Raw genomic sequence first — 27,621 nt, forward strand, 5'->3', positions numbered from 1 at the left:
AAGTTTGAGACCCCCCCGATTTAATATAAAAAAATAATTTTGTACAAATATAAATTATATTATCAGCATCTCAATTTCAGAGAAAAGCTGAATTAAAATAATGAATTATTATTTCAGAATGTCTTACTAATTGATGTCCCTTTTTGTGCATATATATATTCCTATATACTATAACAAAAGTTTGGGGGTCAGTAAAAAAAGAAGAAAAAAAGAAATGAATACTTTTATTCTGCAAGGATTAAACTGATCAAAAGTAACAGTAAAGAAATGTATAATGTTACAAAAGATTTTTGTTTCAAATAAATTCTGATCTTTTCAACTTTAAATTTATCAAAAAAATCCAGAAAAAAATATTAAGCACAACTGTTTTTAACATTGATAACCATTTCACCAAATTATTTTTTCACAGCTATGGCGATAATATGAGACATTAAAAAAATACATACATACATACACATATATATATATATATATATATATATATATATATATATATATATATACACACACACACGTATATGTATGTGTTTGCATTACAAGAAATAAAAAAAATTATGAATATAAACGTAATGAATTAAATAAATCACTAATCATTAAGTCTAGTTATTATAATTTAGATTATTTCTAATTACTGTAATTTATATTTATAATTTACTTTATCTTACTTTAATTAACTCTGTCTTTATTTGATCTTACTATCAAAACAAGAGGGAGATGATCACATGAAGTCACATTAAACACACACTAGCTGATTATGTCATTTCAAAAGAACTTTTGTGAGCTAGTCAAAGCTCTAAAACAATTTCCATGCATTATTAAATTTGCTTGTGGGTGACAGACATTAGTTATGTAACAGCTGCCCTGTTATGAAAGCCAGAGTGTAATTTATTTGTGTGGAAACTGAAAAGCTAAATGCATTGATCTATTTTTGTAACATTCAACCATTAACCCCCAGACAATTTAAATGAAACCTTCAGAAATAAGAAAAACTACTCGGACTAAAATATACCAAATACTAAAATTGGCAGCAAACATCGACTAGGCATCCTTTCTCACCTGTTGGAGCCCTTGCTTCTCGTTGCTGAACTCCTCCTCTATCTGCTTCTTCTGGGCGTTGGCTTCCTGAAGATCCGCCCTCAACTTCTCAAGCTCTTCCTGCAGTGATGCCACCGGAGTGCTAGCAGCCTGCCGACTGCGAAGGGTCTCCAGCTCCTTCTGGAGCTTACTGACCTCTGATACCAGAGCAGTGTTAGCAACAGCCAGCTGCTCTTTTTGATTTTTATAATCTTGCGACTGTAAAGAAAAGGAGATAGCTGCTTAACATAATGCAAGTTTGTTTTGGTGACTGTAATCATGTATGCATCCTATTATCTTCCTGTACCTGGTTATCCATTTTCTTCTGAAGCTGCACAATCTTGTTCTCCATTCCGACATTGAGGTTTTTAAAGTGTTCGGCCGAACGGGCCTCTATCTTGAGCTGTTTGAGCTGACGAATGGCACGTACGCGACGGTAAAAACACTGAATGACAATGGCAGCATATCGGGCATGGAGATACTTCTTCCTCACAAGCCAACCACGGACGGTCTTCTGTATGATAATGGCTTTGTGATGAAGCAGGAACTGTAAAAGACAGAAAATGCAACTTAAAACTGTGCTTTAAAGAAACAACATGGAGAGAGTGAAACACAAGATAAAATGCAGTGCAGTACCTCCTGATATAACCTGCGTATGAACATGCCCCGGGCGAACGCTTGAATGGTGATCACAGCCCGACGGATCCTCAGATAGTCCCGTCTAACTTGTACCATCCGGTACTGCTTCTGACAAATAAGTGTTGCTCGGGTCAGGCGAAGCATCTCTGCATGTCTGAGAGACATTGAAATAACACAAGTTGTTAGGAAAGCGAAAAAGGTGCCAGAGAAGTTCAAGCTAAGAGCCGTTTACTAAAACAATCACCTGCGAGCCAAGTAACCCCGGCCGTATCTCTGCAGAGTGATGGCAGATTTGCGGATCTTGCGGTACCGAATTCTCTGCAGCCATCCTCGCACGGTCTTCTGGATCTTAATGCAGGCATAGCGGAACTTATCGGCTCGGAGCTTCTCCAGGTAGGCCACCTGCCCGGCCCTGAAGAAAATCTTTGTCTTTCCAAATTGGAACTTATCCGGATCCTGAAGGAGAAATGGAATAAAGAGTCACAATTAAAAGGTTTATTAATGATAAATATACTTGAATAAACAGTAATAAAATATTTTTCATGTTAAAGATGCTATTTTGTACAAGTAGAAGCAGTTAACAAAACTCAATTTTTGCAAAATCTGCATTCATTGATATAACAAATACATGACAGTTCAAAATTTTGGTTGGTGAGTTTTTTAAAGTCTGCTCACAGAGGCTGCATGTATTTTATAAAATAAAAACAGTAATATTTTGAAATATTATATCAACCTAAAATAACTTTTCTGTTTCAATATACTTTAAAATGCAATTTATTCTTGTTATGGCAAGCTGAATTTTCAGCATCATTACTCCAGTCTGTATTCTCCAATTCATTACTCCAATTGTATCACATGATCCTTCTGAAATTATTAAAATACTGATTTGGTGCTCAAAAAATATTTCTTATTATTAATGTTGAAAACAGTTTTTCCAGAATTCTTTGATGACTAGAAAGTTTAAAAGAACATAATTTATTTGAAGTTTAAATGTTTTGTACATTACAAAATGTTACTGTCAATTTTGATCTATTTAATGTGTCGTTGCTGAATAAAAATTGTTGTTTTTTTCATTAAAAAAAATCTTACAGACCCCAAACTTTTGTTACAATGTTTTTATGAAATATTTTAATTCTTAATATAGGAATATAGTTTGCATTTTATTTTACAGTACATGCATTTACGTGTACTTACCTAAGAAAGTACAGAGTAATATAAGGCAACTACATTGGTTAAGGTTACAGTAGCTTTAAGGGTAGATTCTGGGTTAGTACCTAGTTATTACACAGTTATTGCAATCACTATAATAAGTACATAGTATGTACATGCGGAACAGAACTGTAAAATAAAGTGCTACTGGAATATGATCTGAGCTTATCTGCTTTCTTAAACGCTAATAAGCCAATACCATCATATAGGGATGGTATTAGAAGCCAATACAATGGTATTAATGCTTTACTAATGATTTATTAAGCTTTAAAAAAAAATGTGGTAATTGTCCAGACAAACATAGTACCAGAATGAGAGCGGACATTATGCGTACAACTTACATTTGAGCTTCTAGCAACATTAATCTTACCTTGACCAAGGTCTCCAGGAGGTTCTTACAGACCTGCTTCTTATCCCCAATGGTCAGGTCCTTTTTTGTCATGAGTACCCGATATCTGCTGAAGAAATCTGGATAGGTCCACCTAAGAAACAACATCAAATGTGATGAGGAAATGACACTAAATACACTTGTATTCAGTTTGATTTCCATAATCATTATTAAAATCGCTTCAGAATGATTATGGAATTTCATCTTCAACTATTTTAAGGAGAACATGAGGTTCATAAATAGAGGACAGACTGATGCCGAAGACAGGGGCCCTGAAGCTATAAAAGAATCTGTATATCTGTTACCTGGATGGATAGCCAGCGGCACTGATGCGGATGGTCTCGAGAACTCCACATGCTCGCAGTTGCTGAACAGCTCTACTAGAATCAAATCTAGAAAAAGCAAGAAATCAGCAAAAGGAGTGAGGGATCTTTACAAAAACCAACACAAGATGATCTAGAGATTTTTTCTGGGTACAAAACTTGTCATACCACAGGAGATTTGGGGCGTTATCTAGACCTACCGGATCTTTCTCTTGAGCATAGAGCACATCTCCCGTGAGAGAGGCATTGGGAGGCTGCAGTCCACTCTGGGACTGAAGGCAGTCTGAATCATAACGCTGTGACTGTGTGTTCACAACCTTAAGAGCATATGACTGACAAAACCCTCTCAATTTAGCATCCTTGAAGGGCATCCTTTGTGCTCAGGAATTCGCAGAGGGCACAAACAGAGCCAAACAAGACTCTATCCTTTCTCAGACTTGTGAATTTTACAAGAAAAATAAGTAAATAAATAAATTGATTATGATAGATTGTAGATGTATATAGTAAAACACATTTTATTATGTTTATTATCGTATTATCTCATTTTCCAAGATCTAAATTTGGGCACAACATTCGTTTTTATCATAGTATTTGGAACAGACAGGTCAATGTCGTCAGGTTTTCATTCACGCAAACACTTCAAGGAAAAATAAATAATATATCGGCAAGAATTTTGCAAATGGGAAGCACTTCTACTGATTTTGATCTGAGAAAACTATGTCTAATAATATTTTATATAACCTGATCGGCTAATTCTCAGAGAAGCTTTGATGCCTTATTGTTGGAAGAAACTTACAAAGCAATTGAGGTCGATCAAATGTCACTGTACCAGCATGAGTCTAATGTCCTCTGGCAGCCTAAATGAATTTGCTATACCACGCTATTTATAGCCAAGATAAACTAGATAGTTCTAATAGAAGAATGAAACTGATGCAAAGAGACCGAACTTACACAAAGGATTCCTTATAATCATTGGGCTTAATGCAGCGCACATAATGAGGGGTGGTAGCGTTCAGTGTTTCCATCAGAAGATGTAGAGAGTTCCTGAACTGTGTGGAAGAGAAGTTTTTCATCTCGTCATCATTATGTGAATCACCTCATCTTCATAATAAACACAGTTTCAGTGAATCCACCATCAAAAACTGCCCTTTGACACCAAGCCTCACCTGGGTGCCCACGCTTTTCCTGTGCTCACGGTTGTGGCCTTTTAGAGCAGGTTTGGCGGCCCGGACGTTGATCCTTGAGGTCTTGCCGGCGGCTGAGGGAGGGGGAACATCTTTACCATCATGGAAGAGATCTGCAACCAGCTGGAACTGCACATAAGAAAACAAAACTATTTTAGGTAAACAAAGAAAATATATATTTTGTAGAGACAAGAAAAGAAGACAAGAATATTAATAAAAATGGTTATATTTGATTATATAAGTGTCACATGTAGAAATCTTGACTGCTTGAACTGTAAAATGAATTTTCAGTGACATTACAGATGCATCCCATTTTACATAAGAACCCTTTTTTTTATTCTAGCTAGACTAGTGAAAATTTGTATTCAACTCCAGCAGCACTTCAAAGCACTTTTAGAAGCCCTTTAAAATCCACTCCCTGAGCATCCACCGCAAGGCAGGCACACAGTGTGTTTCAATGCATCGCTAATACCATGATCCTGCCAAGTTTCAGCACTCTAAGACAGAATAGAGATGATATCATTAAACTGCCCTCACTATAAGTCTGACACTGTAGATGACAATGATAAACAGAGATGCTAAACCAGAAAGTAAATACAAATTAAAGGTGTGCGTAGCAGTGGTCTCCCGAGTTGCATCCCGATTACTTATATAAGTAGGCCCCTTTTGAACAGGGTTGTATAAAGTAATGAGAAATAACATTTAATCATCTGTTATAAGTTAAAGTAAAAATTTGTCTCTGTATCCTGACTTTGAAAGGCTCTACACCATGGCCTATCACAATTTTACACTGAAATGGATTTCACTGGCTGTTTTAAATCAGCAAGACAGAAAAAAATACTGTTTATTTTTAATAAGGACGTCGGTCACCAGTGAAATATATCCTTAAAATTTTAACAAGTATTAAATTTTTACATTAGTCAAGTAAAATAAAAACGAACATTCAAAACGAAAACGTTACCACTAGACCAGCGGTTCATACTTGGCTCATACTCATAGTTTTAAGTGATCAGTGGTAGATGTAAGAATTAAGTTATATAGACATCACATAGATTATTTATTAAAACAGTAAAATATCATGTTTAATTATTTGTGTACAACCTAATTAATATGCTTAAGCTAAGCCTTCAGTATTAACACGACAGTATTTCATAACTGTCCTGCAGGGAAGATCTTTAACTTGTAGATGCTGATGTGCTGGTGTCTGTAAATCAACTTAACTCAGATTCCAGCAAATTCTGTTGCCAAGAAACCTCAGGACAAAACATTACGAAAGAGAGAGAGAGATCAGTATTGACAAAGTCAATGGATATCCTATTAAATCTCAGTTAAGATGGATCTGGCTGTTCGAGTGATATACATTTGCTAGGTGTGGACAAGGTCAGGCCTCTGTTTGCCTGAAAACTTTAAGTCAATTAAATTCTTAAACAGGTCAGAGAACAAGACATGAGTTAAAGTGTGATTTCAATGATGCAAACTTGAGGAAGAATGAAGTATAAACAGAAGCTCGGCTGGACAGGGAAGAGTAACATAACTGAGCTGAGCTAAATATACTAAGGGTATTGCCTTGAATTAATAATAGCAAATGGTCAAATCCAAAATGTTTGATTTTATGATAAAAAACTGTTAATTATTTTCATATTCATTATTTGTAGTACATGAAAATTTAATTATATTTAATATAATAGTTAATATCATTGTTATTATTAATTAACTATATGAGTTGGAAAATATATTTATTGGTAATATTTTTATTATTATTATTTCCTTTTTCTATTCTTTTGCAATTTTAAAACATAATATTGTAATCTTACCAAAAATACCCATTGCTCACCTTACTGGCCTTGAGGATGTTAATCTGCTCCTCATAAACAGTGTCTCTGTTCTTCTCCAGGAAGCCGTCACACTGATATTCAACCTGCCAGGGGTGACATAATGTCACAAGTTTAACTCATATATCAGTACCACACTGAAAATAACTTGCTACCTAATTTTTGTGACCCTCAATTGGCATGGAGAAGAATCAGCCATTTTTATGGTATTCATCATGCATTATTAACACAATCATTTGTGTTGTGTAACAAAGTTCCTCACAAGTTGGGTTTCAGTGAGCAGATTTGCCCTAAAAACCCAGCTGTGCAACACACAAATTTATAATTTCCACAAAAAGTATGCATGTCACTCAAATTCAATTTCGGATCAGTCATCTAGGCAATCAAAGGCCTGGTTTCACAGACAGGGCTTAGATTAAGCCAGGATTAGGCCTTATCATGCATTTTAGTCTAGGACTAGGCATAAGCCTTGTCTTTAAAACCGGGGGAAATGTCCTTTTAAAGGGTTAAAATCAATTGGGTTTACAATTTATAGCATGAAAGCCTGGTTTATTTCTAAGAGTTTCAAGTTGTTAATGATTGGATTGGATGATGTCATTATAGCACTTAACTCATTAATATAAGCTGAACCCACCTTATCTGCAAAGTGGACCACAATGAAAGACCTGTTGGACATCCTAGGCTTTTCGAAATGCCCGCTGCTTGAATGCTTGCTGTACAGCTTCTGCGCCCAGTTTTGATCTGTTCCTTTGGGAACCTGTCAGATGCAGAAAAGAAAAATACTTTGAACTGCAGTGAACTGAAAACATTATTTGGGTTACCTGTAGCAGAAATAGCATGTTCACCCTTTTGAAGCTGCTCCGGTTCCTACTCAACAACTTCAAAGAGCTGGGGTGTTTAAAACTAAATGAGATGCTCTGTTCTAGAGGTCTGTGTGGGATGGAGTTTTCCATCCCACTCCCGCAAGATTATCTAACACTCCCGCCAGCTTCCGCCAAGATATGTTAGATTTTATCCCGCTCGAAACTTTCACATTTTCTCCCGTTCCTGCCTGCAAAAGCCTGTAGGAAGAGGTCTATGCTGATTTTTCCCATTAGATTCTGTCTTGTTCTGGTGTCTATAGGCTATTTTCCAATTTACACACACACACACACACACACACACACACACACACACACACACACACACACACACACACACACACACATTTGATTTCTTTATTTGAATCCGCCAATCAAATTTCTTACAGAAAGGGTTCAAATATTCTCAGAGATAACACAGCTTTGAGATTCAAGGGTACATAAAGCATCGCTTACGGCCTTACGCCACACAGCAAGGCTGCCTATCGCAGCAGATATAGAGCAAAATTTTGCCAGCTGTTTAGACTTTCCTTTTGGTAGCCCTGCCAGTCTTAGTCCACTAACAGCCAATTTGTGGACATGTCCCAGGCTGCCAAATATTAATGCCACAAACTTACATGCATATCCTAGGTCACTAATCTTTGCAAGGAGGGGTTGGTATTTAGTCATTTTTTCTAAAAAGGCTATGTCCATATACAAATCATAAACACAACCTATTTCAAGGACTAGCACCTCCTTTCTATCTGTATCCATGAGCACAACGTCAGGGGTATTAGGGATGTTACAAAACAAATCATCAGAGCTGTTAAACCAGTCTGGGATTACTCGTGAATGTTTATACATAGGCATATTTTTTGGAAATATGTATTGAACAGCACTTGCAATGAGATCTACAATACGGTCATGGCGTGCTGTGTATAACCCTTTGTACATATTACAGCCATTTACAATATGGGCAACTGATTCAAGGTGATCAGAGTTGGAATGCATTATGCAATGTGGGTAGTAATTTTCAGGGTACCATAATGCTAGGTTGTATCTGGTTGGTAACACCTGTAGTCTGGCCTTGACAGTGAAGTAAAGAATATCCGCCCCTATTGCAGCATTTCTGTACTTAGAATGAGAGGTAGAATGGTCAGCAAAGTCAAGACATGCCAATTTCCCTGCATTTTTAGTCCAGTCCAGTGTTGTTTTGTGTCCATCTGTTTGATGTTCATTAAAGATCTTCTTGCTGTTGTGCTCTGTAATGTGTATTGTGTCTCGTTGTGACAGACTGTGGCCTTCACAGTAACAGATGGATCTGTGACCACTGCATCAGACCCCCAGACCCCCTTCCTTGAGTGTGAGGAAGATTATATCCCTGGTGGAATGTGAATTCAGTCCCAGCCATTTCCTGACGGCTTCAACTGTTTTATTATTCATGTCCCGTAGGACATTTTGTGGAATGTGAATGTTTGCAAAGAGGTGTTGTATCTTTGTATCTTTGCCAGAGCTACTTCTCTAATGGCCTCCAGTTTCATGACTACAGGTAGGGGGGAGGAGTCGATCAGATCGATCCTGTTCTTAAAGGCACAGGATAACTCCTGTACCTATTCGCCCCACTCACCTGCAATGTTGAATTTATGTCCAAGATAAGTGTATGTTTCATGACGAGAGTAGACCCTGATAGGCTGTCCTATTATTGTAAAGGAGGGGGGGGTATCAGATTTAGATTTGTACCACCGGTTTCCACCGCTTCGCCGTTCATAAAATGCTGCACATTTGGTATGTTTCACCTTCAACTTAGACCACTGAAGGAATTCATCCGTTCTGGCTAGCATGTTTTGGATGACATTCTCCTCCCTAGAAGACACCTCAACATCGTCAGCGTACCCCTGGACAGGGTTTGGGGATCTGGTATGTGATGGTGCGCACTGACAGATCCAGTTCATCCACTGGTTGATAGCCAGAATGAAGTTAACAGCACTCCATGGGCAACCTGTTTTAATCCCCAACTCAAGAGGTATAGGCTTTGTAAGTTGTTTACCACAGATGACTTGCAAAAAAGATCCCCTATACACATCCGTTATGATGTCCACGAAAGGCTAAGGTAGATGGATCTCCTCTAATGCGTTAAGCAACAGTTTGTGAGATAATGTCCCAAAGGCATCTCTGAAGTCCAGGAATACGATATAGAGTTTACATGATTCATGTTTGAAATCGTCAATTCCAGTTTTCAGGCAGAACACATGTTCGTTCATACCCTGTCTATCTATATAGGCTTTCTTTTTTGGTGAGAGGATGCCTGTATCCACAAGCCATGGAAGGATTCGGACAAGCAGGCATTTCGCAAAAACCTTATAAACAGTGGGGAGGAGAGATATGTCTCTCCATGTAGATGGATCACTTGGGATATTGTCTTTCTTTGGAATTCTATGGACAAGGGCCCCCTTCCATGAATCTGGTACTTTCCCATTAATCAAACAGGTGTTAAATATACAGGTGAGTATTCGGAGTATTCTTTCAAAACGGAGTATTCCGTGTGAGGCGGGCCAATGGGAGGGAGTTTGGATTGCCACTCCTGAAATATGTGTCGCGCGCGCACACACACACACACACACACACACACACACACACACACACACACACACACACACACACACACACACACACACACACACACACACACACTTCGGATCTCCAGTTGTTTAGGCAACATGACTCTCAAAATCTTTTTATCAACTTTTTTCCTCTGCTCGGGCTCACCTTACACTCCTCATCAAGAAGGTCCAGGATACCAAGCTTGGCTTCAATGAGGTCAATGCACGGCTGGTTATCATAGAAATCAATAAGTGTCCAGGGGATCTGCTCCTTCATATATTCTTCTTGCTCCAGTTTAAACACATGCTGAGTGACAGATTATGTATAATGTATTAGGTAAATGCATCAAACACATCAAACTAAAATACAGCCAAGCAAATTTAGCAACTAAATACAGCCAAGAGTCACAAACACATAGATCATTCCTGTTATGCATTACATTTTGAACTTGAAATGAATATGCTTTTGGAATGAAAAGGAATGAAATATGTATATACTGTATAAACTATATAATTCGAAATGCAATTCTAAAATGATGTCACTTCATGGAAGATGACCTCATTAAGGAACTGACTTTTGTTAGTTAAACTACCATTACAATTTTATTATTATAAAATGTTTTCTAATATATTAAAAATTATAAGATAGATGTCTAAATAATACATAGAAGCTACAGAAGTGTTTAAAACTAATATGCTTGGGTCAGCAATTGTGAAAACTCTTTCATTTATGGTTTAATGTTTAAAAAATATTTGTATTATTATTATTTATTATTATTATTATTTAACAATTAATATATAAATTAAAATAATATAATATAAAACATTTATTATTAAAATAAAACGAATATGATTTTTTTACCTTAAACAAATAGAGAATATATTTGATCATAATTATAATATTTATCCCACATATTATGATATATAAGATAGTTTATATCTAAATATGTATAGCATAGCAGAAGTGACTCAAATGGCACTAAACATGAATTATTATTATAATTTTTTAAAAAAAATTATAATTTCCTCTATTACTGACCGAGTTGAACTGTTGCTGTAGTTTCTCATTGGCATAGTTAATACAGAACTGCTCAAAGCTGTTGATCTCAAATGTTTCAAATCTGTTGAGAGATGAAGACATGTTAACACACTGAACACCTTCTGCACTTCTCTCTGCCTCCTACAGCTTGGCACTTCTCTACTTATTTACTCTAGTGCTGATCAATAAGTTCCCTTATTTGAGGAAGCAATTAGTCCCATGGCCAAAAAGGCTTATAAGCAAATGCTGACTCTAAAAACTCAATGAGGTTTCTGATAAGGGAAGGTCAAAACATGAAAGACAGTTTCCTGTGGCCCACAGAGACATATTACCCTACCGTACAGTATATAAGAACCCAGGGAGCTAAGCTTCCAAATCTTTACAAGTATGGCCTCTCATAATTACAAGCATTACCCGTAGATATCCAGCACCCCGATGAAGGAGTGCTGTTTAGTGGATGTATGCAAGGCCTTATTGACGTGCTCCACAATCCAATCAAAGAGATGGGCGTAAATGTGTTTGGCCAGGGCATCTCGGGCGTTGACCGCCTGGGCGTACGGCATGTTCTTCACGTAGGTCTCGGCAGTGGTCACCAGCTTCCTGCGGCACAGCCAGTGCTCCATCTGCTCCTGTTCTATACCGAGCAGCTGACAGAAATGATGCAGATAAGTGTCGTCTCTCTGCAAGTGAAAAAAGAGATTGTGTTTGCTAAGGCAAGTGAAGAATAGTCATTTGTTTAATGCTTTATATGCTAAAACAAATAACATGCAGCAAGACACACTGTTTTTCGTTTACTTACGGTGATATGGCAGGATTCTCCATCTCTCTCTGACACAATTTCCACGTTCCCCAGGTGCAAGATGGAGGCGATTACCTTAAAGATGCTCATTTGATGGATCTCTTTCACACCTGCACAACACACAATGCCACCATGATAAATATTTACGATCGGCGCTCAGTGTGGCTTTGGTATAATTTTGCAACTCCTTGGTTATAGTCATTTTTATTGCTGTAGTCCTCACCAAGCATGGTAAGAGCTTCTCTTGTCTTCACAAGGTCCTCAGCATCATTCACCCCCTCAATGAAAATATTCTCACCGAGAGACGTGAAGGTAAAGTCTTCTGCGCTGGCTAAAACATGACAATGGACAATTTGAATGAGCAAAACTTAAAGACTGTCAGTGGTAGCAGTTGGCTTTTGGATCCAAAAATCCAGATTTTTTTAGGATCCTAAAATGTCTTTTTTGGTAGGAGTAATTTCATAGTAATTTATGGCAATGGTATCAAAATATAGGTATTATTTTCCACCTAATAATATTTTATATTACCTTAAATATTTGATATGTAATTTCATTTTTTTATTTAATTTTAATTAAATTAAATTTCCATGTGAATATTTCATCTGCCCCCAAAAGTCATTTCAATAATTTGACTGACAAGTCACATCGTGTCTCAAAGAAAATGTATCATCTCGTGCCACGAGGACCACATTTTCAACACATATTTGTGACATTTCTCCCATCAAACTGTATATACCATCATACGGGAAGTAACCAAACCATCATTGTGTTCACTGGGTCACTTACACAAGGCAAGATCTTTAAACTCTGGCAGAGATGATGATGCACAAAGCTGGTAGAAAATGTGGTAGTTCCTCTCGTCCTCAGCCTGCAAAAACATTTATGTTCAGCACATGTAAAAAAGGACAATAGGCTACGATTAAATCTTAAAGCCTCCTTCCTATGTGAGACGCACCTGAAATACTACTCTGGACTTCTCAAGCAGATACGTTCGCATGTTGGCACCGATGATGTGATATCTCCTATCAAAGCCAATCTCAATGTATTTCCCAAAGCGGCTGCTGTTGTCATTGCGGGTGGTTTTTGCATTTCCAATGGCCTGCACAGAAGAGGAAAAAAAAGAGTGTTAATTATGGTTGACTCACTTTTTGATTGGTATAAGCTGAAACAGGAGGTTATCAAATGACTGATCCATAATAGAACATAAGGGTGGAGAGAGTTTCATAACAGAGGGTTTAACATGTTTGAGGAGGCGTAAACGTAAAATCCTGTTTGCAGCATCATTTAGAATGAGTAATTACTGTGATTTCAGATTGTTTGTCTGTCTGGGCCGGGATGTTATGAGTCACCTTAGTATTAGTATCTCTAGGTTTGCATCCTAAGATATCCTTCTATCACCAGTGTTCATTTCCACTGTAATGATATCTCTAAATTGACTGTGAGATTTGGCCACTCTCATTGGCACACATATCATCTTCCTGAAGGGCACAAATACCAGCTCTGCTCTTATCTGTTCAAACAGGCCTGCCGATTCTTGGGTTTCATTTCGCAGCTTAAGTGTGCCAGTGCCACAATGAGATGGAGTGATGAGAGAAGCGAGGGCACCTTTACAGCCGCTGCACACTTTGGAAGTACTTGGTGGCACAAGTTTATTAAACTGAACATGAGTTATTCTGGTAATGTGTCTGAATTAAATGGTTCTCAACTCATTGACAGTATGTGGTGACCTGGATCGTTTTTCTCTCAAGAATTATTCAAATACAGGAGTGTCAAGACATACCTCCATGATGGGGCTGGAGGCAAGTACTTTCTCTTCAATGCTGGTGTCATTTGCTGAACCTCCCACTGTGGCAAAAAAGCGCATGGCATACTTCGCCGAAACTGTTTTACCGGCTCCAGACTCGCCACTTACGATTATCGACTGGTTCTTCTCATCTCTGCAGGAAAAAGTTCAGGTTTACATACAGAATCAGTGTCTATATGAATACCTGAGATGATATACATGATAAAGTGCATTCAACTAATCAAATGGTGCTTCCAGAAAAGGGAGGTCTATGAAACATGTTATGACGCATGATGGAAGTTGATGCTCTTATAAAAGAAAATCAAATAAAGAGTACAACAGGCCTCGGAAAATTGTGATTTTTTTCTGGTCCCAAAATATGAGAGGATCAGAATAATATACATCACATTTATTTTTGCAGTGTGAAAATTTTTTGTAAAAATTAATGAAATGTTGATTTAAAATTGTGTTGCTAAATTTGTTATCATATGCAAATACTTTTGATATTAAATCACTTTAAATCACTATAAATCACTATAAATGTAAAATATATGTTTTGAGTAAATGTATATATTATAGTATATATTATATATAAAAATATATAACTATTCTCAAAATATATATTTTACCATTTAATAAAATTGAATATATTTAAAATGATCAAATTTTATATTGATGGTTATAGGACACATCATTGTATCCTTTATTATACAGCTAAATGGCCTTCTCTTTATGCAAGAAGGTACACTCACTGGCTATGTTTCATTTACAAAGTACTTCTTGGACTAGTTCCTACCTACTTGAGTGTCCTTTTAACAAGAAATCACGGCCATTATGGACTACGTTCAAACAATGTATTACACTTGTTGGTCCCCGGTGTCAAAACAGAATTAGGCAAAAAAGCCTTTAAGTTTGCAGCACCTTCTGCCTGGAACCTTCTTCAGAAATCGTTAAAAATGATTACTTTTATTTCTTAAAGACAGTTTGTTTCAACTCTGAAGAATATGGAGCAGGTAAACATTGGTCAGTGTAATTGTTCATAAAATTGTATTAACTATTTTTTCAGCACAGGGTCTTTGTGATATATATGTATGTGTATTTGATGTGTTTTTATTTGTTTTTATATATGTTGAAATTTGTCCTTTATGTTTTTTGCTGCATCTTGGCCAGGTCTCTCTTGTAAAAGAGATTTTTAATCTCAATGAGTTTTTACCTGGTTAAATAAAGGAAATATATAGTTACCTCAAACTGCAAGTATCAGGGACATTTTACAGTGCATAGCAAAAAAAGGGAGTGTAGGAACCTCAGGGTGGCCTTTGTACACAATGACTAAAACAAGAAGATGCTGGCTGTGAGATTTTATTATGTTTTTAACAAGGGAAAGTGTATGATTTACAGTCACATTTTGTCAGCTGCAGACATTTTGTCATGACTGCAGTTAACATTCTCAGATACTCTGACATCTCCAATCAAAACCACACCAGTTGCCGCCTTGTCGGACTTTAGCAGAGTCTATATGCACTAGACCAGGATTTCCTCCTTCGCCTGAGCTTATTTTGGGACTTCAGCATTACACCAGTCATTAAGAAGTCACAATGTCTCAGTGTGGGATGTTTAGCTCAAGCTTAAACCTGATGTGCAAATGGTTTTGTCTTTTGTTTCAAGCAACAACAAAAAAACATGTAAATACAAAGGTTCGAAGAATGATGCTGCGTGCACTGTGATTATCTGCCCACTCTATCCATTATTAAATCGAGTGGAACTTTCAGATTACTCACAGCTTTCAAAGCGCGTGCTGTCATTTCCTGTTTACGGCCAGTGAAAATCACAGTTCTGAAACCTGAGCTCTTTATTACAAAACAACAGGGCTGAACCAAAAGATTCATCATTTATTTGATGCAAATAACTTATTAAACTCTTGAGAAATGCTTAATAATCACAGATAGTCACATAAAAATCATAAGATGAGATGATAGTAATCCAGGGTCGCTTTTACTAAAAAGAGTTCTCTAAATAAAGAGAAGTATTACAAATAAAATAATACCTACTAAAATAACAGGTGCAGTATTATCATATTTATAATACTATTTTGCATGTAATAGTATACTAGTGTTCTAAAGTTAGGATGGGGTGGGTTAAATTTATTACAATGAAATTTAGCAAAACGACTGAAACCATTTAATAGCACCTTGAACAAATAAACTTAATAAGCTTGTCATCTTATAAGATTATGAATAACAAGCACAAACCTGGCCATCTGTTTGTACGCTTCCTCTGCAACAGCAAATATATGAGGGTCCATGTCCCCCATATTCTGTCCGCTGTACGCATTGATGACTTCTTCTCCATAGATCTGCAGTTGCTCGTACGGGTTGATGGCCACCAGAACAATCCCTGAGGAGAGATTTACACCAGGTTTACACCTACAACTGTGCACAGTTAATACACAGAATCGCATTATTTAAATCAGACAAAATCATGATGATACAGATAAATGTTTAAATATTTGTTCATGACTATAAATATTATGTGACATCAATAATCGAATGAAGTCGCAGCAAGCAAAATGACGTTAATGCGTGATGTGTCAGTCTAAAAGAGAGAACACAAAACAGACACGTCTGTGAAAGTGAAAAGGAAGATAAAAGACATAAAACATAAAAGAGTAGTTATGAGTCAATGGGCATTGTTGTGACGACAATGGGAATCATTCAGTCATTACAAAGCACAGCAACTATAAAACAAGACAAACAAGAGCTGGACGGTCTTTTGAGAAGACCACAAATATCGGTTAGACCGTTGAACATGTCAGACTGTAGGTGTATTATAAACAGCAGATACACTCTTCTTGATTGTCTGACAGCACACGTCATCCAGGGTTCGGGTTCAAACATACATTGCATAATGTTTCTAATTCTCCGAAACAGCTTTTCAGTGGAAATAAACACACCCACAAATAAAAGGCATTACCAAAATTCCACAACCTATTAACATGGGTATGTTGTCATAGGGACAGAGTTACTAACAGAAACACTAAACGTGAAGAGTTTAGACTAGACACCGTCCTTGTTACTCTCCAGTAAAGCCTGTTGACCTTGGAAACCTAATTACAACATTTACAGCTTCCCTACAATCAAAATTGGGGTAAAACTCTGTATAGTCATACATTCAACATCTGTGAGGTTAGAATAACAACTGAAGGAGTTTGGTATTTAAACATGTAATTTGAAGTCACTTAAATGTTATTATCTTAAAGGGGTCCTATTATGCTTTTCAAATTTTCAACTTTAGTTTATTGTTTAGTGTGTAATGTTGCTGTTTGAGCATAAAAAAGATCTGCAAGGTTACAAAGCTCAAAGTCCACTCCAAATTACCATAGATTTCCGACAAGTATCACGATTAAATTGTGTATAACTTTGTATCTAAAATGTATAAGTAAATTACAAAAAACAAACACTAGAGTTGGGGTATTCGAACTCGGACTCAAACAAACCAAACCAGTTAGTAGATTAAAGTCAGTGGACTTGAACTTTAAAAATGGTGTGTATTGATTTCTTTTTGCAGTTCTGATTTTCATTCATGTTTAATTCGTGCTATAACTAGAAGAGATTATCAGTTCATGTGCTGCTTGAACTGAGGCCTACCCATTAAAGCACCACAAAACAGTATTTATTGTTTGAATTTCATAATAATTATAAAAATTTGAAAGATGAGACTTTATTTCATACCAAAAGTAGGCTGCTCTGTCTTGTATGTTAGCTCATTGTCAGTGTCCTCTTTGCTCCGCAATATATATTTATGCTAAGTCTGTGTCAAAAATAATGTGTTTTTGAACAGTCAAGCATGAAAGCCTATTCTACTACACCCCATAAACAAAATCAAGACTTTGTAAAAGGGCATAATAGGACCCCTTTAATAATCTAATATCTTAATAATTAAAAAATGTGTTACGTGGATGCAGATTGACGAACCCAAAAGCAGACTGAAAGCTCTTCACACAATTTATTGAAGACAAAAAGGGGAAAACAAAGCCCACGAGGGGGCAAAACAAGACAGGACTTGGGTGACTAACTAGACAACGACACTGACAAAATACACTTCGAGAGATACTAACAATGACTAGACCTTCAATGACAAGACTTTCACAGGATACTCACAAGTAACGTTTGGCAATGAACCGACACAAGACAGCAAACACAAGGGGATAAAATAGGGAGACACTAATGACAAAGACAGGTGAAGCTGACTAGACAATAATGACGAGACGAGGATAACAAGGGTGCGGGGTAACGTAACGAGACAACACAAGCACATGGTTCAAAACAAGACCATGTGCTTGCACACAAAACATGATTCTGTCATGATCCTGCCTCAAGACAAGAGAAAATCAAGGACACGAGGGCAGAATCATGACAGAACCCCCACCTTAAGGAGCGGCTACCAGACGCTCCTCAAGGGGACATCAAACACGGGACATGACAGACTGAGACATTGACACAAACCAACAAAACATGACAAATAACAGTAACGGCAAACACGAAAACACAACAACAGGGTTAGGATGCAACAATAAAAATAACAAACAAGGAAGAGGTGGCGGAGGAAACACAGAGTTCATGGGGGGAGGTCCAGGGTGGATGGGTGTGCTGGGGGTCTTCGGAAAACGGGCTGAGGGCTTAGGGCGAGGAATCCGGGCAGGTTTGGATCGGGACACATGAGGAGTCTTGGAGGAAACAGTCCGGGGTTAATTAGGGACAGGAGGAACAGTGGACGACGGAGAGGGAATCACGACAGGGGAAGCTGAGGGTGGCGAGACAAGACTTCTGACTGGGGAAACAGCGGGAAAAGGAACAGGACACATAACAGGGGACGTAGCAGACGGCTGTGGAGCGGGAAAAGAACTCACTGAATCAGACTCGGCACACATGAAAACAGACTCGGATGAAGCGCTCAAATCGGACTCGGAAGAAGCGCTGTCTGCAGCGGGCTCTGTGACTGCAGCGGGCTCTGTGACTGCAGCGGGCTCTGTGACTGCAGCGGGCTCTGTGACTGCAGCGGGCTCTGTGACTGCAGCGGGCTCTGTGACTGCAGCGGGCTCTGTGACTGCAGCGGGCTCTGTGACTGCAGCGGGCTCTGTGACTGCAGCGGGCTCTGTGACTGCAGCGGGCTCCGTGACTGCAGCGGGCTCCGTGACTGCAGCGGGCTCCGTGACTGCAGCGGGCTCCGTGACTGCAGCGGGCTCCGTGACTGCAGCGGGCTCCGTGACTGCAGCGGGCTCCGTGACTGCAGCGGGCTCCGTGACTGCAGCGGGCTCCGTGACTGCAGCGGGCTCCGTGACTGCAGCGGGCTCCGTGACTGCAGCGGGCTCCGTGACTGCAGCGGGCTCCGTGACTGCAGCGGGCTCTGTGACTGCAGCGGGCTCTGTGACTGCAGCGGGCTCTGTGACTGCAGCGGGCTCTGTGACTGCAGCGGGCTCTGTGACTGCAGCGGGCTCTGTGACTGCAGCGGGATCTGTGACTGCAGCGGGCTCTGTGACTGCAGCGGGCGAAGAACGGGAGGCTCCCCTCTTCCTCCTCTTTCTCCTAGGTCGCGAAGCAGAGACCAACGCCGGAGCTGAGACGGGTTGGGGAAGCTCAGCGGAAACCACCGCAGGTACAGCCAACTCTGCGGAGGAGGACTCTGACGCCGACTCCCACGACAGCCGTCTTCCTCGTTTTCCACGAAGACTGAAGGGGGTAGATGAAGTGCCAGGAGTCGTGAGGGAGCCAGCCTGGTCCCCAAGCGTCGCGACGCCTATAACACGACCCTCCGGGATCACCGGCAGACTAGCAGAGGGTGGAGAGCCTGTGGAAGAGGCCTGCAGATCCTCCCGGGAAAAGAGATCCCATAGACGGGCATAATCCCTCATGATCTGCTCACCCTGGGACGGGATAGGGCAAATGACCCGTTCACCGTTGGTTGGTGTGGACGACCAGCATCGCTCCCGGAACTCCGATTGGAAGGACATACTGTCTGCTGGGTTCTTTGATGGTCGGTTCATTCTGTTACGTGGATGCAGATTGACGAACCCAAAAGCAGACTGAAAGCTCTTCACACAATTTATTGAAGACAAAAAGGGGAAAACAAAGCCCACGAGGGGGCAAAACAAGACAGGACTTGGGTGACTAACTAGACAACGACACTGACAAAATACTAGAAAACAAACAACACTTCGAGAGATACTAACAATGACTAGACCTTCAATGACAAGACTTTCACAGGATACTCACAAGTAACGTTTGGCAATGAACCGACACAAGACAGCAAACACAAGGGGATAAAATAGGGAGACACTAATGACAAAGACAGGTGAAGCTGACTAGACAATAATGACGAGACGAGGATAACAAGGGGGCGGGGTAACGTAAAGAGACAACTCAAAACAAGACCATGTGCTTGCACACAAAACATGATTCTGTCATGATCCTGCCTCAAGACAAGAGAAAATCAAGGACACGAGGGCAGAATCATGACAAAATGAGGGAAGTCAATATATAGAGACAAGGATGGCTTATAAAATTTATAAAAACGCTAGAAAAAAAATTAATTTAAAAAATATCAAAACTATATAAATAAATGATGCATTGTAATGTATCTATCTGCTCATCACTACATTAAATCAGAAACATTCTCTTCAAAACACATACAAACACGACTTACCACAGTAAGTGTAAATGTGATTGGACTCGAGGAAGCGGACCTTGAGGTTGTGGAGCACAGCAGGCTCGTGGAGGTAGCTGAGAGCAGTGAGGTCATTCTCTCCTACCAGAATATCAGGATTCCGAAGAAATGGAAGAGGATTGTCTTTGGGACCAATTGAATAGTCTAACGTCTAGGAATAGAGACAGCAATGACATTAAGCAGAAACAGTAGATTAGAAATTGATTGGATTCAAATCACAATGTGAAATAACTTTGAAGGCTTCAATAGTCAAAAAGTATCTTTTGGCAGACTGAGAGTGTTTGTAATGCATTAAAGACACAAGAGCTTCAATAAGTCATGCTGATCTTTATTTCATCTACTGGTTTATTCAGGTTTCCCGAACATAGTTTTTTTTGATAATACACATGGGAATATGGCGTACAAACTCCCCTCTAAGGGCCTGCAGTTCTTACACACCAAAACATGATCAATGATTCATACGACACACTTTCCTCAGTGCTGTGAAACCCAAACTAATGCAGAAAACATTAAGATCTAGTTTGATCTGGTTTAGTTCACAACTGCTGTGTCACGACTGAGATTTTAAACCCAGCATGGTTCGGTCTGCTTAAAATCACTAATTAATCCAGTTTTAACTGAATGAAACTCTTAGGCTTTGTCCAGACAGGCAGCATAAATATGATTTTTTTCCCAGTTTTCTTTATTTAAAAACAAATTCCCACCAATTTCATAAACTATGGGTGCATTTTTCTATTTGTTATATGAAGGTCAAATTGTCAAATTCCTTTAACGTGTGTCTGTGTGTGTGTGTGTGTGTGTCTGTGTGTGTGTGTGTGTGTGTGTGTGTGTGTCTGTGTGTATATATATATATATATATATATATATATATATATAATTCATATTTGAATATTATGAATATTTTGGCAACAGAATATATGCCTGTATCTGTTACCCCACTAGTATTAATAAAGAAGTCTGAGTCTAATAGCAGATCTGTAAATTAAGTCTTGAAGATTGGGTTTGGAAAGCAATTCTAATTAATCTGCAGTGTGAACCATAAGACTCCCTAATAAAAATCACATTACAGTATAAATATATTATTAAGTGAAAGAGGGGGAGGGTGTATGCTCACCGATTCATCTTCTAATTTGAGGTGAAGCACTGAGTCTCCCTCCTTATAATCCTTGACGATTTCAGCGGACCTCCAGACCTCATCTGGGTCAGGGATCCAAACCCGGGTGTACTGAAAAACACAGATTAAAAAAATTGTTTAAATAAAATCAAGACAAATATCAAACAAGACATAACATATTAAACATAATCTAAACATACACCACAATCATGGTTTCACTTATCCATGAGGACAACAACCCATAGACAGTATATGGCTTTTCACACTTGAAATAGTTAACCTTGGGTTTAGCACTGCTCATAATTTACCCGGGGTTAATTAATCCTGGGAATTCATAAACTGACATTTCAAACTGTACATCACTATATCTGGGGTTAACATCCCTATTTGCAGTGTCAGTGTCATTGATTGGACAAATGGTGCATGCAAATGTTTACATAAAGGCTCTAGCATTGCGCATCTTCAAATTATTCTTCACTCCAATTGTTGTTTTCTATCGCAATTTGACATTTTCCCCCTAAAAAGCTGAAACTACTTTTTATACAATGTGTAGTATTTCCTTGGCTATCCAAAGCAAATTAATGCACGTTACGAAATTGGGTGTCTGTTGCCAAGCGTTTAGCCGTAACATTCTAACGCAGCATCGTTTCACACTGCAAACATTCTGGAGCTCTGGAGCAGGGCTTCTTAACCCCGGGTAAAAAGCTGTGCTAAACTACAAATATGAATTTTTTCTTTTCCAGGGATAAAAACGGGGTTTAGAATGACGATAACCCGGGGTTAAAAGCAGTGTGAACAGCCTGATATGTTTGAAACATCTACTGGACGTACTAAAGTAGTTTTTATCCTTTAGTCTTAGAGTTACAGTAATAGCCTAGCTGGATAATTTTTCATCCATCATGACCCAGAGAGAGGTCTGGGTTAACCAGCAGAGGACTATTGGAAATGGATTCTCATCCAGTTAGCATTGAGGTTTAGCCAAGATATTAAAGGTAGGGTAGGTAATTTCCGACAGGCTAGCAATAGCAAGCTAGCTTTGAAAGTACAAGATCCAACCCTCCCTTTAGAGCATCCCCTAAGCCACGCCTCCTTCAAAACACATGAAGACATGAACATATTCAGCAAATTCTGCAAAGCGTCGCAAGATGAGAGATGGCATTAAATTACCTCATGTCTCAAAGCACATAACATTACAATAACGATGAATGAAACAACTTACAAAGCTCTAGCTGTACCACCTGACTGCTGCAGATTCATTTCGGCATAGAAACATAGAAACGCATAAATCCGAGTCTGAGGACGTGAACTCAGGGTAGAACAACATGGGTTGCCATCTCGTAATTATGGTTACGACATGGTGTGAACGCAGCATAAGCTTGTTGTTTTGGTTCAGGAGGAACTATACTGGCTACTGTGTGGCGCTCGGTGACTGCCAGTCTACAACTTTGCATTGTCTTACAGAACGAACTGATGACGTGTGATGTCTGCGTGGAGGAATGGAAATATATAAGTACATATTTTCATATTTAGACCATTTCTATTGATTGCTATCAGAATGTGAAGAGAGTTTCAACCAGTAAAACAAAAAGTGTTTAGAAAACAAATTGCCTACCCTACCTAGGCCTATAAAAAAAAGAAAGAGAGATTCATGAATCAAAGAAAAATAAGATACCATGATGAACCATTGTGTCTTCTGCCCCAAGTGATGCACAATGCCTCAATGTTTGTGTGTTAGTGATAAACTGAACGCCAATTGAAGGCTTATCAATCACTCTTTAATGAGAGTGAGCTGTTATCAATCCTGAAGGCAGTTAGAAGTCAGCTTCCGCTGGCGATCTGTGTGCATTCGTCTGTGTAAAGAACACGGCTTTCGACCTTCAAAAAAATCCACAAAAGAAACTCAGTGGGTATAAGCCGCTTAAAGAGCCACAAGTTTATTAGAAGCACATTCAGTCACTAAATCCACCACAACTGTGCATGATCAGCCTTAACAGATTCTTAAATATTAAATCATGCTCTCAAATTAAGCAGAAAACTAGTCAAACACTGCTGTAAAGTCCTCAGTGTCACCCAAAACTGAAAATTCTGTCACCATTTAGCTGAACCATATCTGATCTGATCAGATCTGATAAAGATAAGTTACCAACATGCAAGTTTTGTGCAAGTATAATCCATACTCCACCTTTTGCAGTATTTTAATCACCAAAAGCAAAGGGATATTTAAAAAAAAAAAAAACATAAATTGCCTTCAATGAACTAAACCGGTGATATTAAAAGATCAAATTCAGTGTACACCTTATAACAGGAGTCTAGGTGAGCCCAGAACATGAACGTAGTACACTAGCCTAAATGGTTAAGCATTTTATTTATGATGGTTCTCTATGGAAAAACGCTTAATGAATAACATAGAATGCATCATCAATAATATGTATATTGAATTTGGTCTTTTAATATAACTGACTTACCAAATTAGCACAAACTTGGTAAAAATGACTGGTGGGGAATGGAGGAAAGCCTCATTTTGCCCTCCAGGTGAATGTTCCTACAGTATGTGATATGTGTGATGATGTCACTTAAAAACTATGAATTGCATACAGTTCTAAGGAAGGACACCTCAGTCCGGGTACACCTCTTAACTTAAAGGCTGAACTTTGCAGTCTCCATAGAAGTCGCTCCTTATCAGAGCCTTCCCAGCTGACAACAGCATTTTCAATCCTAGGCGGAGTGAGCGATACTGCAGGATGATTTAAAGATATGAATGGATCGGGTGCTGACTTTGAGCGTGCTGTTTCTGATATTACTCATATGACGGTTTCATATGGAGTTAGTTAGTGAGCAAGTGAGTAACCTATGTGCAACAATGAATTGAATGTCCACATCGAATGTGGGGAAAGGAGGCAATGGGATGATTCTTGTTCTTCTTGAACAGTGTACTTGTGGTCACACCTACTTTAAACAAAGATATGATAACCAGCAAAGGCTAAACTTCTACAGGTCACACCTGCAGCTTGATCGAATGCCTATAAAAAACAAAAAGAAAAGAAAATCTATTGATCTATCAATCTATGATCTAAGATCTATGATCTATCAATATATGATCAATGATCTATGAGCTAAGATCTATGATCTATGTCTATGATCTAAGATCTACGATCTAAGTTCTAAGATCTATCAATCAGAAAAAAGAAAAGAAAAAAAATCTGACAAAAATCTGAAATAAAATATAAATAAATTCGCAGCATATACCCAGCTCTAGAGTTTGGGCTCAACTGATCTGATCTGACACAATGGGGACGTACTTTAACCAAGCTGAGTGAAATGACGGGACGTACTGAACTCAGACTGCTGTGTTGTGCCTCAGGTTGAAATAAAAGAAAAACTAAGAGCTAAGAATGAGATTCACCAAGACACAGCGGAAACAATAGATTTAGATCGAACAGCAGAGGTCTTGTCTGGCTTTGCCGTCTGTTACATCACACAGTCTTTTAATGTTTCAGTGTAGCGCTCCGGCTGTGCACAGATACAGAACAAAATAAGGCTCAAGAGACGCAAGAAGCTTGATGATAACAACAAGGGCTGATAGCACAGACTCAATTGAAACTTTTTAATGGAGCCCTCTGCATAATTTTCATGAAGTGGAAAACAAGCAAGACTTCCTCTCAAAGGTCCAATGTTAGCAACCAACAAGTCACAATTTGCTACCTGCCATTGCTAGACAGTGGCATTTATAATTTAGAGAGCAATTTATAGGACAGAAAGATAATTTTGACAACCTCTTAAAAATGTATGAATTTAATACATTATATAATTTTAAAACAAGTAGCATTTATAACGGAGCAGCATTAGCACTTGACAAGTACTTGACAAAGATACACTACTGTTCAAAAGTTTGGGGTCTTTACAAAAAAATTTTTCAGAGAAAAGAAAATGCAGCAAGGGTAAATGAAATTGATCAAAATACATTTCTTATGTTACAAAAGATTTCCATTTCAAATAAATGCTGTTCTTTTGAACGCATTTAAAAAATGGATTACCTTTTCTTCAAAAAATATTATGCTGCACAACTGTTATGAACATTGGTAATAATAAGAAATATTTCTTGAGCAACACATCAGCAAATTAGAATGATTTCTGAGGGATCATTTGACACTATGTGGTTTTAGAGGGATTACTGTGTAGTTTTCCATCATAGTAATAAATTATATTTTAAAATAGAAAACAGTTATGTTTTAATTGTAATAATATGTCGAATTTTTACTGTTTTTTTTTTTCTTTACTGTATTTGATCAAATAAATGCAGCCTTGGCAAGTATAAGAATAATTTTAAAAACCTTTAAAATATCTTACTGCCCCCAAACTTGAGCAGTAGTGTATAATGATAAAATACATTTCAAAGATTAAAAAGACAATAATAATGACAAAAAAAATATTTGAAGGCCTACTCTTTTAAAACCAAAACAACGTTTGGTTTAGCCACTCTGGCTCGTAATGATGGTCTCATGTGTGCCCTCTAGCACAGATGAGTATGCACAAAAGTTGCACAAAAGTTGCACAAATACTCGGAAATATGGTTTTTAATCTTATCAAAAAATATCACACTGGTGCTAAAGTACAGTACGAGTCTAGCTGCCTTCATAAAAATCAAAACTCTACAAAACTGAACAGGATCTAAATACTGAATAACAGTCTGTCGTTTGTGATTGTGATTTGTAATTGGATTTAATCTAAAGCCTGGAAACTACCCATAAACTTTTGTGCAAAGAAAAAACATCTTAAAACTGCTGGGTTAGCTAAATGAGCAATCTACAATTGCCTATACCAGATCAAAACAAACCTGTTTTAACTGTCATATGAACATATTCAATAGAAGAAGCCTATAAACCTGTCCATTTAAGAATACTCAAAAGCACACACGTTGCACATCACTGGCATTTCAGGAACAGAAGTTCGAGGAATCTGAAGCAGGTGTGATAAACAAATGCACCTCATTCCATGAAGTCTTGCATCACCTCTGTCGTTTATTGAAGCTACAAGCTAAAGGAAACTTGTTTGGGAATCACTCTTGATTTAACAGACTTTACATATTTAAAGTCACAGTTCACCTGAAAAATTATTGCTTACATCATTCCAAACTCATATAGCGTGAAACAGAAACAATGATGTTTTAAAGACTTTTTATGCCGTTTCTTTAATACAATTAAAGTGAATAGCGACCATGGGCTCCAAAAAGTACAAAAAAGTTGTACATGTGTCTTGTGTGCTATACCAAATTGTACAAAGTCATAGGACAGCCAGAAATGTGTGCTATTCACTGAAAATATTGCTTTGGCAATCATGGTCACCATTCTCTTCTATGAAAAAAGAGTCGCTTGGACATTCTGACATTCATGACTGATTGTGTTCCACAGACAAAAGAGAAATACAGGTCTGTAACAAAATGAGAACTAAATGAAAGATCCATTTCTGGGCAAACTAGTCTTTTAAAAGCTTTAGGTACACACGGTAGAGGAACTTCAGAGATGGGCGTGTGTACAGAAAGAGAAATGAATTAACTGAAATATGATGCTTTGACCTCAAATAGGTCCATAGTTGCCCTAATATAGAAGTGTTTCAGTCGAGTAGGCCACATGCAAATTGTGCTGTGCGAGATCAATCTAGCTACGTATTTGGTTTGTAAATCATTTTCTGATGACAAAACCTGGGAGTCTACCTTGACAACGGAGTATCGTCACAGGTGGCCTGGGTGCTTTCTATGTTGTCAAGCAATAACCACAGTTAAAGGGTTGCACTTATTGGACAGTGAAGACTTGTAAACAAAATATTAAAACAGTTTTAGAATAGTGCAGTTTCCTTTTTTTTGCACAGATACATTCACTATTTGTTTACAAAGCCTTTAATTTGTACATACAACATTGGGCAGAATGTGGGATTACATTTATAGAATAATATATACAGTATCTCACAAAACTGAGTACACCCCTTCACATTTCAGCAAACATTTTAGTGTATCTTCTCAAGGGACAATACTATAGAAATGAAACTTGGATATATTTTAGAGTAGTCAATGTGCTGCTTGTA

At 38.2% G+C, this 27,621-nt stretch overlaps 1 protein-coding gene across 3 annotated transcripts in view; it reads right to left on the bottom strand.

Moving 5' to 3' along the window:
- myo5b (myosin VB) overlaps window positions 1–27,621 on the bottom strand; it is a 52,891-nt gene that overhangs the window by 13,741 nt on the left and 11,529 nt on the right. For all 3 annotated transcript variants that reach the window (XM_077233084.1, XM_077233083.1, XM_077233085.1), the window contains exons 2-22: window positions 21,544–21,654; window positions 20,409–20,580; window positions 15,959–16,103; window positions 13,707–13,863; window positions 12,882–13,025; window positions 12,713–12,794; window positions 12,150–12,257; window positions 11,927–12,036; window positions 11,542–11,807; window positions 11,128–11,209; window positions 10,255–10,395; window positions 7,284–7,406; window positions 6,652–6,735; window positions 4,800–4,946; window positions 4,585–4,682; window positions 3,616–3,702; window positions 3,293–3,404; window positions 1,958–2,169; window positions 1,711–1,867; window positions 1,382–1,621; window positions 1,057–1,293 (exon numbers count right to left, since the gene is read on the bottom strand). In XM_077233084.1, coding sequence (XP_077089199.1) covers window positions 1,057–1,293; window positions 1,382–1,621; window positions 1,711–1,867; window positions 1,958–2,169; window positions 3,293–3,404; window positions 3,616–3,702; window positions 4,585–4,682; window positions 4,800–4,946; window positions 6,652–6,735; window positions 7,284–7,406; window positions 10,255–10,395; window positions 11,128–11,209; window positions 11,542–11,807; window positions 11,927–12,036; window positions 12,150–12,257; window positions 12,713–12,794; window positions 12,882–13,025; window positions 13,707–13,863; window positions 15,959–16,103; window positions 20,409–20,580; window positions 21,544–21,654 — 3,015 coding nt within the window. The remainder of the gene's footprint in view (window positions 1–1,056; window positions 1,294–1,381; window positions 1,622–1,710; window positions 1,868–1,957; window positions 2,170–3,292; window positions 3,405–3,615; window positions 3,703–4,584; window positions 4,683–4,799; window positions 4,947–6,651; window positions 6,736–7,283; window positions 7,407–10,254; window positions 10,396–11,127; window positions 11,210–11,541; window positions 11,808–11,926; window positions 12,037–12,149; window positions 12,258–12,712; window positions 12,795–12,881; window positions 13,026–13,706; window positions 13,864–15,958; window positions 16,104–20,408; window positions 20,581–21,543; window positions 21,655–27,621) is intronic.

The sequence above is a fragment of the Siphateles boraxobius genome, unplaced genomic scaffold (assembly GCF_051911475.1).
Source record: "Siphateles boraxobius isolate OS27281-9 unplaced genomic scaffold, OSU_SipBor_1 18, whole genome shotgun sequence".
Lineage (NCBI taxonomy): Eukaryota > Metazoa > Chordata > Actinopteri > Cypriniformes > Leuciscidae > Siphateles > Siphateles boraxobius.